This window comes from Tupaia chinensis, unplaced genomic scaffold (genome assembly GCF_000334495.1).
Source record: "Tupaia chinensis unplaced genomic scaffold, TupChi_1.0 Scaffold000223_1, whole genome shotgun sequence".
NCBI classification, from domain to species: Eukaryota; Metazoa; Chordata; class Mammalia; order Scandentia; family Tupaiidae; genus Tupaia; species Tupaia belangeri.
The window spans coordinates 231,444-245,922 of record NW_006159698.1 but is presented as its reverse complement, the minus strand read 5'-3'; the positions used below and the strand labels follow the sequence as shown (position 1 = coordinate 245,922).

At 43.3% G+C, this 14,479-nt stretch overlaps 1 protein-coding gene across 6 annotated transcripts in view; it reads left to right on the top strand.

Moving 5' to 3' along the window:
• LOC102501796 (dimethylaniline monooxygenase [N-oxide-forming] 3) overlaps nt 1–14,479 on the top strand; it is a 29,262-nt gene that overhangs the window by 4,167 nt on the left and 10,616 nt on the right. For 4 of the 6 annotated variants that reach the window (XM_006147798.3, XM_014587577.2, XM_006147799.3 and 1 more), the window contains 4 exons: nt 2,707–2,895; nt 9,490–9,652; nt 9,904–10,046; nt 13,291–13,490. In XM_006147798.3, the coding sequence (XP_006147860.1) occupies nt 2,707–2,895; nt 9,490–9,652; nt 9,904–10,046; nt 13,291–13,490 (695 nt within the window). The remainder of the gene's footprint in view (nt 1–2,706; nt 2,896–9,489; nt 9,653–9,903; nt 10,047–13,290; nt 13,491–14,479) is intronic. The other 2 variants (XM_027771546.1, XM_027771547.1) reach the window with 2 other exon arrangements.

Here is a 14,479-nt window from a genome sequence, read left to right as displayed (position 1 = left end):
AGGGCGCGTGCACTCGCCAGACAGAGAGAGACATAGAGACAGAAAGTGAGAAATCACTCCCCAGGGGGGATGGCCACACTGCAATCCCTTCTCCTCCATTCTCCCGGCATGAGTTTTAAGCCACCGGGTCCGGGACGCGAACCGCAGTTGACTACGTGGGAGTCCAGCAACATAGCCGTTACACTAACTGCTGGTTCCCAGTGGCTTGAACTTTTGTAGTTATTTCCTATCACGCTTCCCAATGTCCTTCTAGTTCCAACTTCTAACCTGGATCTAAACCCAGATGGCATGTCTCCCTAACCTTCTTTGATCACAGAGAAGAAGGTACCTTCTGACTAGGCCACAGGTGCAGGTAAAATGTCTCTCTTTATCAGGAGATTCCCAAATAATAGATCAGTAAATATGGATGTTGGCGTGATGTCTCATGAAGAAAGGGGTTTTTTGTTTGTTTGTTTTTTTAACTTTCTCTGATTTTTGACTAGTCTACATAGCGATGTGTTCTTCAGTGCTTCCTCTCTCCTTGGGTTGATGATAGTCTCTATTGAACTAAACTCACCTAAAGCTACAAATTCCTGCACCTCCCCACCCACACACAGATTAGCAGATCACCAAGCACGGAGCAGCAGCAGGCTCGTGCTCTGTTCCAAGATCACGCTGATTTCAAAGCAAGCTTGGTAACTAAGCTGCACTGGATTATTTGCCAGGAATCAGGGCCTTTTGACATGATCGCAGTATTCCAGTACCATACAAGAAATCGAAGTTCTGGAGGCCTTGCAGCTTTGAGTCGTGTGAGCCCTAATTAGAAATTTCTGGTGCTCAGTACTTGCCATTGTGGACTAGCAACGAGACGTGGCAATTTGTTCTTTCGTCATGAAACTTCAGGCCCAAATCCATAGAATCTGACTTATTGTTTAGGAAGCTCCTGAGAAGGAGAGACATCCCCTGCAGCTGTGACCTTCTCAGAAAGCTCTCGGTGGTTTAAGAGAGCTAAAGGAAGGGGCTCACCCCTCCTCCCGTTCCCACAGTATTCTGTTTTGTCCTAATGGAATGCTGTTTGCTCACCTCTAGAGCTGGCTTTGCAGAGCCCACAATGTAGCAAATGTAGTAACATTGTGAAACCATGACAAACAGAAAAGAAGTGTTTGTCACTAGTTTCCATTTGTTTAACCCTGCACTGTGGCTCCAACCTTGGTTGTGCTTCAGAATTACCTAAGAGCTTTTAAAACTCCCAATTAAACCAAATTCTCTAAGAGTAAGACCTAACTCTATGTGTGTGTGTGTGTTTTTAATTCCAGTTATCCGGTCGTGTGGCTGAAGTTGAGAACCATGCACAATGTTTCATATTCTCACTGCTGATCGTTCTTTGCCATGCTCCCTTTCTTTCTTTGTCACCACTTAATAGCTCCTCTGAGGTTTATGAGCACTGACCCACATTCTCAGAGTTAGGAGAACCAATTCAGATATTCTGGCACATTCTGGAAGCTAAAACTTTGCTACTACAAAAATTGTCAAAAGGCATGCAATGCCCATATATTCTGTTAGTTTCAAAAGAGTTGATAAATTATTTTCTGCATTGTAGAAATGTCAAACCTAATTCCTAAAACACTAAAAATGCTATGCCAAAAAAAAAAAAAAAAAGACATCGTCTCCTGAAGTTTGGCCTCGTTGATGTCCGTGGCTATGACTCTGGCACCTTCTCTTGCAAAAGCCACGGCTGCGCCCCGGCCGATGCCCTGGCATGGTAGTTAGGGCCACTGGACCCCACAAGGCCACCTACGGCCAACTACGAGGTTTGAGTCTTACCCTGCAGCTTAAAAAACACACCTGGTGCTTATTTGTATGGCTCTAAATCCCCAAGGAGGGAGAGAGGGAGGGGAGGAGATGCAATGTGACCATCCCAGGGGGGTGCTTTCTCACTGACTCTCTTTTTTGCTGTCTCTCTCTCGGGCAAGGACACGTGCCTTCTATCAAATTTTTAAAAAATGAAAGAAACTTCACGCTCCAAATCATAAACATCTGTAGCCACTTGACATTATCTGCTTTTATAAATTGGCCTTTAGATGCTTGTGCTCATAAATCAAAACACTGAAATCAGAAAAGGTTTAATTTGGGGAAATCTTTGTCACCGTATTTACTGGTTAAAAGGAGTATAAAGATTCTAGTTAAATATCCTTAAAAGGACATTATGAAATTGAAAATTTGTTTCCCTTAAGAAAGATTTTTTTTTTTGAGAAGTTTTCGCTACAGGGTACGTGCGTTCTCCAGACAGAGACAGAGAGATAGAAAGCGAGAAATCACCCCCCAGGGCGGATGGTCGCACTGCAATCCCTTCTCTTCCATTCTCCTCTCGGGATCTTGGGCATGCATGCACACACACCCTGCGTGAGTTTTAAGCCACCGGGTCCGGGACACGAACCGCGGCCGACTACGTGGGAGTCCAGCGACATAGCCATTATGCTAACTGCTGGTTCCCAGAAAGATGTTTCAAAAGGTGTATTAATCCATAGTCTAAGTTCCCTTGATGAACTCATTGACAGCATCGACTGTTTACATGAGGCTGACTTACGTGTCGTCTTGTGACGTCATCTTGCTGGGGGGTAAAGGCCGACTCAGAGAAGTAGAGTTACTTGGTTCCGGCACTGACTGTCTCGGCGTGCCTGTCTGCCAATGCCCTTACCTTTGCGACTGTACGTTCCACCTTCACAGGGCCGAGCAGAGGAGGGCAGGGCCAGCATTTACCAGTCGGTCTTCACCAACTCCTCCAAGGAGATGATGTGCTTCCCAGACTTCCCTTACCCCGACGACTACCCCAACTTCATGCACCACAGCAAGCTCCAGGAGTACATCATCGCGTTCGCCAAAGAAAAGGGTCTCCTAAAGTACATACGATTCGAGGTAAGCTGCTTTCAACAAACAGCTTTTGGCATCATAGTAAGGGAGCCCGTGTCTGTGACTAGATTCCCATCTCAGGAACCCTTTCTCTGTTTTTTAAGCATTATTTATTTATTTTTATTATTATATTTTTTTAATTTGCTATAGGACATGTGAGCTCACCAGAGAAATGGAGAGAGTAAAAGCGAGACCACCGGCTGTCAGGTTCTGGCACTTGAACTGCGGTTGGCCACATGGGAGTCCAGCACCTTAACCACCACCTACTGGCCCCTTAGTAGCCCTTTCTTATTTGTCAGCATTTTAACAGTGTAGACTCTATAACCTTAGATCAAAAGAAATGCATCTTTTTTGGGACCAGCAGTTAGCATAATGGCTACAACACTCGACACCCACCTATGCCACAGTTCGCGTCCTGGACCCGGTGGCTTAAAACTCACGCCAGGTGCATGTGCGTGTGTGCCCAAGATCCCGAGAGGAGAATGGAGGAGAAGGGATTGTGGCGTGGCCATACCCCCTGGGGGGCGATTTCTCGCTTTCTGTCTGTCTCTCTATTTCTTTCTGGTGAGCACATGTGCCCTATAACAAAAACCTCTCCAAAAAAAATGCATCTTTTTTAAAAGCATGTACAGAACATTTACAAAACTTGACCACATATAGTTCTTAGACCACAGTGCCACTAAGAAATCAACATAGAAATAAATGTAAAACATCTCAGAATTTGAAAATTGAAAACTTAAAAAATATATATATCTAGCTAAAGAATAATTTTAATGAAAACTTAAAAATATTTGTGACTTAGGGACCAGCAGGTGACATAGAGGTTAAGGCAGCTGGATCCCACATATCCAACTCCATGGTTCAAGTCCCAGACCAGGTAGCTTGAAAATCATTCTGGGAGGGTGTGAGTGTATGCCAAAAATACCAATAGGAGAGTGGAGAAGGAGGGATTATGGCATGGCTGTCCCCCCAGGAGTGATTTCTCTCTCTCCCTCTCTATATTTCTCTTTCTCCTGTGAATGCACGTGCACTATGGCAAAACAAACAAACAAACAAAAACAAAAACACCACCTTACATTAGAATAAGAATGGTTTTAAAACTAATAATGTAAGGAAGTTTAAGAAATTATTGAAGGTAGAGGACTGACCCTGTTGCCTTGTGGTTAAGGGAGCCAGATTTCACCGGTTTGTGTCTCAGCCTGGGCTGCCTGGAAGACATGTAGGGTGCAGGTGCATCCCCACATCTCAGTGGGGTGAAAGGTGGAGAGAAGAGATTGTGGTATGTCTACACCCCATGGTGTGTGGGGGGGTGATTTCTCCCTCTTCCTGTGGTAAACATGTGTGCCCTCTGGAAATTAAAAAGAAGAGAGACGAAAGAAAAGAGAGAAAAGAAAAAGAAAGCAGAATAAAATTAAGAACATAACATGAAGGGCTTAGGACTAGCAGGTGGTTTGACAGTCAGGACAGCTAGAACCCGCATGGCCAACTTAGTGGTTCAAGTCCCAGTCCCAGAGGCCTGGGAAACACATCAGGCTCATGTGCATGTGTACTTGAAATCCACAAGGAGAATGGAAGAGAGGAGATTTGGCATGACAATACCCCTGGGAGGTGATTTCTCATTTTCCCTCTCTCTCTGTCTCTCTCAGGTGAGTACACACTCCCTATTGCAAAAACCAAAAAAAATGAAGAAGAAAGAAAAAATATGAATGTGTAGTAATACAAAGAAATTTAGAAAATAGAAAGTAAAGCATACTAACAAAATTGAAACTTCATTCCTTGCCAAATCTAATAAAACAACACATAAGTAGCTAGAAGTTCAAGGAAAAATAAAGAAACAAATAACTAATATTGACAAGGAAACAGTAAATAAAATAGATGTGGAAGAGATAAAAATATGGGCCAGCCTATGGCATAATGGTTACGTCATTGCACGTAGTCAACTATGGTTCGAGTCCCGGACCCGGTGGCTTAAAACACTGGGCATGTGTGCCAGGATCCCAAGAGGAGAGTAGAGGAGAAGGGATTGTGGCGTGGCCATTCCCCTGGAGGGGGTGATTTTTCACTTTCTGTCACTCTGTCTCTTTCTGTCTCTCCAGTAAGTATATACACCCTATAGACAAAAAAAAAAAAAAACCTCTCTCTAAAAAACATTTTTAAAAAATACAAGAATACTCTATAGTGCTTACCAAATAATATTTTTAATTGACTAAATTTATTCCATCTTCATTTTAAAAACTCAACAGAATGTGACTGGCAGGTGGCATGGTAGTTAAAGGTACTGGACTCCCACATGACTGACCACGGTTCAAGTCCCAGACCTGGTGGCTTGCCACCTGTTGACCCCATATTTTTACTTTTTAATGTGATTACTAGAAAATTTTAAACTACATATGTACCTCATATTATAGTGTAACCGGACAATGCAAAACAGTGAAAAGTTAGAATCACTCCCCATAAGGACCAGCACAAGATATGAATTCCAATTATTACTTCTTTTTTAATATCAAGACATTTTAAGAAACTACATTAAGTAAACGCTAACTGCTGGTCCCTAAAAAAAATTTTTAAAAAATACAAGAATACTTTATAGTGCTTACCAAATAATATTTTTAATTGACTAAATTTTTTCAATCTTTATTTTAAAAACTCAACAAAATGTGACTGGCAGGTGGCATGGTAGTTAAAGGTACTGGACTCCCACATGACTGACCACGGTTCAAGTCCCAGACCTGGTGGCTTGCCACCTGTTGACCCCATATTTTTACTTTTTAATGTGATTACTAGAAAATTTTAAACTACATATGTACCTCATATTATAGTGTAACCGGACAATGCAAAACAGTGAAAAGTTAGAATCACTCCCCATAAGGACCAGCACAAGATATGAATTCCAATTATTACTTCTATTTTAATATTAAGACATTTTAAGAAACGACATTAAGTACAGATGACAAAGGGACTGACAAATCAGGTGAAAGAGAAATGCCATTATTATAGTTAATATGATCATTTGTGTAGCAAACTCAAAAGAACCTACAAACGACCAGAATTAACAATACAAAGAAGTTAGGTTAAATTCTGGTATGTAAGATCCCTATTTAAAAATCTATTGCATCAGGGATCAACAGCGTAATGGCTATGTCGCTGGACTCCCACGTAGTCGACCGTGGTTCGTGTCCCGGACCTGGTGGCTTAAAACTCACGCCGGGTGCGTGTGCGTGCGTGCCCAAGATCCTGAGAGGAGAATGGAGGAGAAGGGATTGCAGCATGGCCATCCCCCCGGGGGGTGATTTCTCGCTTTCTGTCTCTCTGTCTCTCTCTGTCTGGCAGCGCACGCGCACTATAGCGAAAAACCTCTCAAAAAAAAAAATCTATTGCATCAGGGCCATCAGGTGGCATGGTGGTTAAAGTGCTAGACTCCCACACAGCTGATTGTGGTTCAAGTCCTGGACCTGGCAGCTCTTTCTCTCTCTCTGTCTCTCTCTGGTGAGCATACTAGCGCTACAACAAATTTAAAAATAGTAATAATGGTGATGATAAATAAAATTAAATGAATAATTATTTTAAAAATCTATTGCATCTCTGTAAGCCCTCAATGAAGAAAAACTACAATCCAAAAAAGGTGCCACTTACAGTAGAATAATAAATGAAAAAAATGAAATCCACAGTTACTCTAAACAAAGATATGTAAGATCCAATGGGTTTATAAGTGCTCATTTTATTAGTATACTTTATAAATGACAAATATGTTATACACGTGTGTGTATTGAGTTTCTGATACATTTGAAATACTATTAATAAAGTTTTTAAGAACAGTGGATACCAGGTAAGGGCTCTCTTTTCAATGTAACCAACAAGATGAAGAGATCTGTGTACCAGAGGGGCCACACCAACAGAAGACCGTCAGCTGTGAGTGCGCAGTCCAAGTAGAGTCGCCATCACCTGGAAGGGGTTAGAAAATCTCATTTCTTGGGGCCTGCAGGTGGCACAGTAGTTAAAGCACTAGGCTCCCACATGGCCAACCATGGTTCGAGTCCTGGACCCAGCAGCTTGAAACACAGTAGGCATGTGTGCATGTGTGCCAAAAATCCCAAGAGGAGAATAGAGGAGAAGTTGTGGGCTGTCCATCCCCTGCCCTGGCTAGTGATTTCTCATTTCCTCTCTCTCCATCTCTCTCTGCCTCTCTGGTGAGCACATGTGCCTTATGTACAGATTTCAAAAACCTCTTCCCCAAAAAAGAAGTCCTTGTTCCTCACCCCGGCCTACTGAGCCAGAACACCTGGAAGCACGGCTTCGAAACATGGACTCTAACAAGCCTTCCAGGTGACTCGAACACTAAGGTTTAAGAAGGACCTGTGTCCTAAATATAAAGCATATCTTTCATGCTAAGACATCAATAATATAAAAGGTAAAATGGCTAGAGATATAAGTGAGGAGGTGGCCGTTACTGCAAATCTTGTTGATCACCCCGTTACTTATTACATGTGGTGGACACTTTTGTTAACTAGGGTTGGGTTTGCTGTGAGATCCCCAAGGGATGTCACTCTTGTATTGCAGAATATACTGGTCATACACAGAGAACCCTTACTGGGGAGACACACACACACACATACACACACACACACACACACACACACACACACACGTTGTCTTCAAAGAAGTTCATGGAAAATGTGTATTACAAAAAAAACTATGTACAGATTCCAAATTTTTTTGCACCAATTGCACTCATATTTTAATTGCATTTTTCCATGGACTTCTTATATTTATTTTTTAAAGAATTGTGTGTTTAATTTTTAAATTTATTATTATTATTTTAAAATTTGATGAGAAAGAGAAGTAAAATGAGAGAGGTAAAATCAGAAAGCAAGCTGCCAGGTCCAGGATTTGAACTGCAGTCGGCAGTGTGGGAATCCAGTGCCTTTAATCACCATGCCACCTCCCAGCACCTCCTTTTTTCTTTTTTTACATTTAATCACTGTATAATAGTGATTTACAGTGTACAATATGTTTTTTGCACAGTATATATTAGTCAAGTCAAATACATCGCCATATACACTATCATCAATAGAAAACTTTTCGGGGCCAGCAGACGGTGTGGTGATAGGGCACTGGACTCCCACATGGCCAACCATAGTTTGAGTCCCAGATCTGGTGGCTTGCTTTCTCACTTCCCTCTCTCTCTCTGTGTCTCCCTCTGGTCAAATTAAAATAATAATAATGGTAATAATAAATATAATAATAATTCTTTAAAAAACAGATAACTTTTCATTTTTGCATCTTTTAAATGTTTTATTTGTTCAGTTTCTTCCCAGTTTCCTCCTCATACCCCCGACTACCCACCCTTTATTACCTACCCCCATTACCAACACCCTCTATACTGTCTCTAGTATCTAAAGTTGCCCTCCTTGCTATTAGACCTTTTAATATTTCAGTTTCTGCTACAGAGTGCAGCCATTCAGTATATATTAAATAGAGACATACAATGCCTGTCCTCTTTTTTTTTTTTTGAGGTTTTTGCTATAGGGCGTGTGCGCTCGCCAGACAGAGAGAGAGAGACAGAAAGCGAGAAATCACCCCCCAGGGGGGATGGCCATGCCACAATCCCTTCTCCTCCGTACTCCTCTAGGGATCTTGGGCATGCACGCACATGCACCCGGCGTGAGTTTTAAGCCACCGGGTCCAGGACGCGAACTGCGGTCGACTACATGGGAGTCCAGCGATATAGCCATTACACTAACTGCTGGTCCCTACAATGCCTGTCTTTCATAGTCTGGTTTGCTTTGCTTAACATTGAATCTTCCGTATTTGTCCACTTTGTATCAAATGTCAGGGTCCATTTTTTGTTTTACAGCTGTTTAGTAGTCCATAGAAAAATGATCAGTCCAATCAAAAGATAGGGAAATGAGCTGAATAGATAACTCTCAAAGGAAGGCGTACAAGTAGAAAAATGCTCAACCTCTCTTATCATAAGGTAAATGCAAATCAAAACCACAATGGGATGCCACTTAACTCCAATCAGAATGGCTAAGATTAAAAAGCATAAATAACAGGGACCAGCAGGTGTAATGGTTATGTCACTAGACTCCCATATGGCTGATCACAGTTCAAGACCCACTTGAAACTCACACCAACCGTGTGTGCATGCATGCCCAAAATCCTGACAGAAGAATTAAGGAGAAGTTGTTTTGGCATGAGCAACACCCCAGGGCGGGGGGATTTCTTGCTTTCTGTCTCTTTTTCTCTAGGGCAAGCACATGTGCCCTATAGGAAAAATCTCTCTAAACAAAAAAGTGTTCTTTTTTTTTTTAATTTTTAAAAAATAAATAATAATAAATACTGATGAGGCTGCATTGTAAAGGGAAACTTCCATGAACTTGTTTGAAGCTACTGTGTGTGTGTGTGTGTGTGTGTGTGTGTGTGTGTGTGTCTACACCATTTAGCACTTTGGCTTACTCTGGGGAAATGTTGCCTTTGTACAATGTACCTTATTAATGAATTTGATATTTCTAAGCTACTAATTATTATCTCCTTCTATAGTGTCCTTGACAAATCTCCCTGTTAGTACAGAGAATAAAGCTTTCTTTCTGTTTTTCTTAGACATTTGTGTCTTCTGTAAGCAAACGCCCTGATTTCTCAGTCACTGGCCAATGGGACGTTACCACAGAAAAGGATGGTAAGAAGGAATCGGCCATCTTTGATGCTGTCATGATCTGTTCTGGGCATCATGTCTACCCCAACCTCCCCAAAGAGTCCTTTCCAGGTAAGGCTGAGATTGAATGCAGACTGCCATCTGCACATCTGGCAAGAGTAAATATCTTGAAGATGCCTTCCTTTTTTGATAAAAGTGTAAACAAATTAAGTTAAAATATACTTCTGTTATAGCTAATCAACTGGGAGTGGGAAATTCCTTATTACCGTTACTGCATCTACCCACAAGCTCACTTCTCTTCAAGCAGATTTTTGTCCTAATGGAAATCAAAGTGATTCATGCATTTCCCTTTTTTTATTCAGGACTAAAACAATTTAAAGGCAAAATCTTCCACAGCAGGGACTACAAGGACCCAGGAACATTCAAGGGAAAGCGAGTCCTGGTGATTGGCCTGGGGAACTCCGGCTGCGATATTGCCACGGAACTCAGCCGCACAGCTGAGCAGGTACACTGCCTGGTACAGAGGACTTCCTTTAGAGGGACAGAACAGTTATCGTTGAAAGGTGTGATATGGCACGTGGGTGGAGGGAGACAGGGAACTTCTGCAAACCACGTTGTTTTCCATATTCCTCAGCTCCTCAGGTACAGCGAGGTTTCAGTCTGACAGGCGACAGCAAGTCCTCAGCAGGGAGGGCTGTGACAGTCTTCTCCAAGACCAGCATGCCTCTGATCCATTCCTCCAAAACGAGTGTGTAGGGCCAGCAGGTGGTGTGGTGGTTAGGAGTGCTGGACTCCCACATGGCCGACCATGGTTCAAGTCCCAGATCTGGTGGCATGCTTTCTTGCTTTCCCTCTCTCTCTTTCTCTCTCACTCACTCTGTCCCTCTCTGATCAAATTTAAATCAATCAATTTAAATAAAATAATTCTTAAAATAAAATAAAATAGAACTAGTGTGGATTTAAGGTTGAGGTTGACTCTAAGACTCTCAGTACCCAAGTTTCAGGTTCCTCATGGTAAATAGTTAAAAATAGAACCTGCCTTTTGGGCTCCTTAAGGAGGTAAAGCATTCGAAGACCGCCGGAGCGATACAGAGCCGTGTGCTTATTCATTGTGCGTGGCTTCATTCCGTGGTCATTTGTCAGATCCCACTGTGTGCCAGTCACTGGCCACATGCCGGAGAGAGTGGAGAACAAAACAGACACAATCTCAGCCTGGAGCTCGGAGTCCAGCGGGAATCCACAAACGTGCAGTCATAATTGTGAAAAGTGCTGGGAAAGAAAAGAACAGCACGCCATCGAGGGGAAAAGGGAAGGCCTACGTCAGAGCATGAGTGGAATGCCCTTTCAGACTAATGACATTTAAGCTGATGGCTAAAAGTGAGAAAGAGCACAGCGTCAGAAGAGGTCTCCAGGCAGGAGGTCCTGAAGCAGAAAAGAGTTTGGAGTCTCAAGAAACTGAGAGAAGCCCCTTGGCTACAAATTAGTGGGTCTGGAAAAGTGTGTGAGGAGAGGTTGGAGGGAAGATGGAGAAGAGGTAACACGGCCCTTTGGACATGTTAAGGCGTTTGAACAAGGGTCCCCTACTAGCTTAGAAAGATTCTTCAGGGACTGACTGCCCACACTCCCCAAAATAGGAGTCCTTCTTCTAGACGTCCTGCCAGCTGAGGTCAGGCACCCCAACATAGGTGGCCAGAATCCCGACCACAGGCCCAATTTTACATCATGCGATACCATCAGGGAAGGAAGGAGATTGTGGCAGGACCAATGGGCCTATCCTTATTTTTCTGCTGGAAACACTACACTCAACAGAACGGAGGCATGAAAAGAAACTGACTACATGGGCTCTCTTTTCAAAGAGTCTGGAATCTCGTTAGTCATACAGTGACAATTTAAATTAAACATAATCTCAAGAGTTAATGGACAGCACAGCAGCCTTACAAGAGCTATAAGTGATTCCGGCACTAACGGCTATTGTAGAACTCAGAAAGGAGGCGGGCCTGAACCAGTCCTTGAAGGCTGAATATGAACCATGAGGCTGAAGGTGACAGAGGAGGTTTTGGAAGGGAAAATGGCACGAGTGTTAAGACAGCGATGAACCCCTCATATTTGACTATTAGAGATTCCTCCTGTTAGAATGGAGATCCTTGACAATAACTATTTGAATAATGTACTACGGCTCTCAAATACTTTCACATAAATAAGCTCCCTTGACTGTAGGAAGAAGGTAGGTAAATTTGTAAAAAAAAAAAGAAAAAAAGAAAAAAATTGTTTTGGGAGAGGTTTTTTGCTATACGGTGCATGCACTTGCCAGAAAGACACAGAGAGACAGAGACAGAAAGTGAGAAATCACCCCCCAGGTGGGATGGCCACAACCCAAACCCTTCTCCTCTCGGGATCTTGGGCACGCACGCACACATGCCTGGCATGAGTTTAAGCCACCGGGTCTGGGACTCAAACTGTAGTCGACTACATGAGAGTCCAGTGACATAGCCATTACGCCAACTGCTGGTAAATTTTATTATGTCTCCTTTACAGAAGAAGACAAGGAGGACCAGAAAAGCCAGAGTTAAGAGATTTGTGTCTGTGTGTGTGACAATCACAGGGAAGGAAGGCCCATTTCAAAGGCTCTCACTTTATCCTTCAGTCTCTTCTTACTTGTCTGACTTCTTTTGTAGAAATGCCTGGAAGTGACATTATATATAAAAATTGTTGGTCAGCTGCAGGGTTCAGTGGTAACACAACCCTCCATGATGCTGAGGCCACCTGTAAAGTCCCAGGCCTCCCTGTCCTGTCCAGGTGTGGGTGCACTTGCCTGTGAATCTGCCTGCCTGGGGTTGGGGGACTGCAGCATGAAGACCCCCACTGGGCGTGGCCCTCTCCTTTCCACTCTCTATCATGGAAGAAATAATAAATACACTTTTTAAAAAAGGTTAAAAGAGAGAGAGAAGAGCTGAAAAATAACAATTAGAGGTAAATATAACAAAAGGGGAAGGAAAGAGGGTTGATCTTAGTGAGCCAGGTAGCACAGCCATGCTGTGTGGGTTATCATGCTGAATCAATCTGCACACACATTCGATGTGATGGTTACTGATTCTTTCCGTTAGAATGAGAAAGCAAGACTAGAAAAGTGAAAGGAATTTTCCCAAGTCACGTCATTAGTAACTAGAGGAGCCGATGGCTTTCTGATTCCATATTTCTTGCCTGTTTTAGGGATGATGGCAGGCACTTGAGTTTGAAATGCCCATTCTGAGATCACAGTTGCTTGTTTGGAGTCAGTAATAGTCAGATAAGCACTGGGGAAAATCTGAGTAGAGCTCAGTCCTTGGCTGCTGGTACCAGGAAGCATTGATTAATATGGAATTGTGCCTGCACTAGCCTGGAAGGTGCGGACCTGAGATGTAGAGTTCAGGAATTCACTTAGGGTGATCTCAGGATCAACAGCCCTGCAGGACTGAGGGGAGCTTCCTTTTACTTAAGCTGAAGCCAGAACCACCTTCAGCATCATCCCAGGCTGGGTGAACTAGGCCTCTCTGTGCACATTCTGGCCTGTCCTGGCTGCAGGGACACAGGAGTGTCTAAGACTCTTGAGTGAGACAGCTCACAAAGGGAGCTGTAGCAGAAGTATGCCCTCGGGCAGCACACCCAGCAGCTGGGGTCCGAATCCATTCCTTAGGGGGAGTCTGGGGAGCCTGTCACAATGTCCTCTACAAATGCTCACAGCTTTCATGGTTGAATTGGTGTTTCTGAAGGTCATCATCAGCTCCAGAAGTGGCTCCTGGGTGATGAGCCGCGTCTGGGACGACGGTTACCCCTGGGACATGCTGTTTATCACTCGGTTTGAAACCATGCTCAAGAACAGCTTACCGACAGCCATCTCTGACTGGTGGTACGTGAAGCAGATGAATGCAAGATTCAAGCATGAGAACTACAGCTTGATGCCTTTAAATGGGTAATACAGAGCAGCACGTGACACACCTGCTGACCCTCAGTGTCAGTAACCCGGACTGTGTGTTGTAACCTTAAACAAACCCAAATACTCGTGGAGTAATCACATCTCATATGTCAGAGGACAAAGAATGAGATAAATTAAGAGTGATTTCCTGTTTTGCAATCCCTTTTACCAGATTTGCACAGCTGGAAAGTTATATAATACCTCAGGCATTAGTCACTAGGGTAATGATAATAATACTTAATGTGTTTTAAGCACTTAATAGAACTCAGAGTCTTAGCAAGGCTCTTCAAAAGGTCTGACATGCATGATCTCATTTTATCCTCATAACAACTATGAGGAGAGCGTGGTGTGTATCCCCTTTAGATATGAGAAAATGGAAGTTCACTGTAGTTACTTTACAAAGTCCCCCTACCTGGGAGTAAAAGCAGTATTCCAGCCAACCCAGATATGCTGAATCCAGAACCTTCGTTCTTAGCCACTTGCTCCACTGCCTCCCACTTGGTACTTGGCACCCAGTGAAGGCAAACAGGGCAGAAGAAATTTCTGGTTCTACACCCCCATCTGCACCACCTGAGTGAGTCCTCTCACTGAACTGCGGCCACACTGCTCTGTCTTCAGTCTCCTCCTCACTGTCTCCTAGAACATTCTCAAGCCAGTCACAGATAAGAAGTGACTTTGACATGGAGTGAAAAGCCCAAGATATACACTTTTCATCAAAGTGAATTAATTGATTCAGCTGACTTCTTATGGCTGGTGAGGGCTGTGGGGCACACCAGACAGGAGAGAGGCTCAAACCATCAGGTGACATTTTTGAACAGCTAGAACATAGGCCGTATTAAAGAGCTGAAACGAGATGGCATCTCTTAAAGAATGAGTGTCGATGGGTAAGACCGAATCTCTGAGGGCTGAGCTCTGAGCTCCAGGTACTCCATTGTTTAGGACTCATCAGTGGAAGATGCTGAGAAAAGCCAGCCACGTAGGTAGGG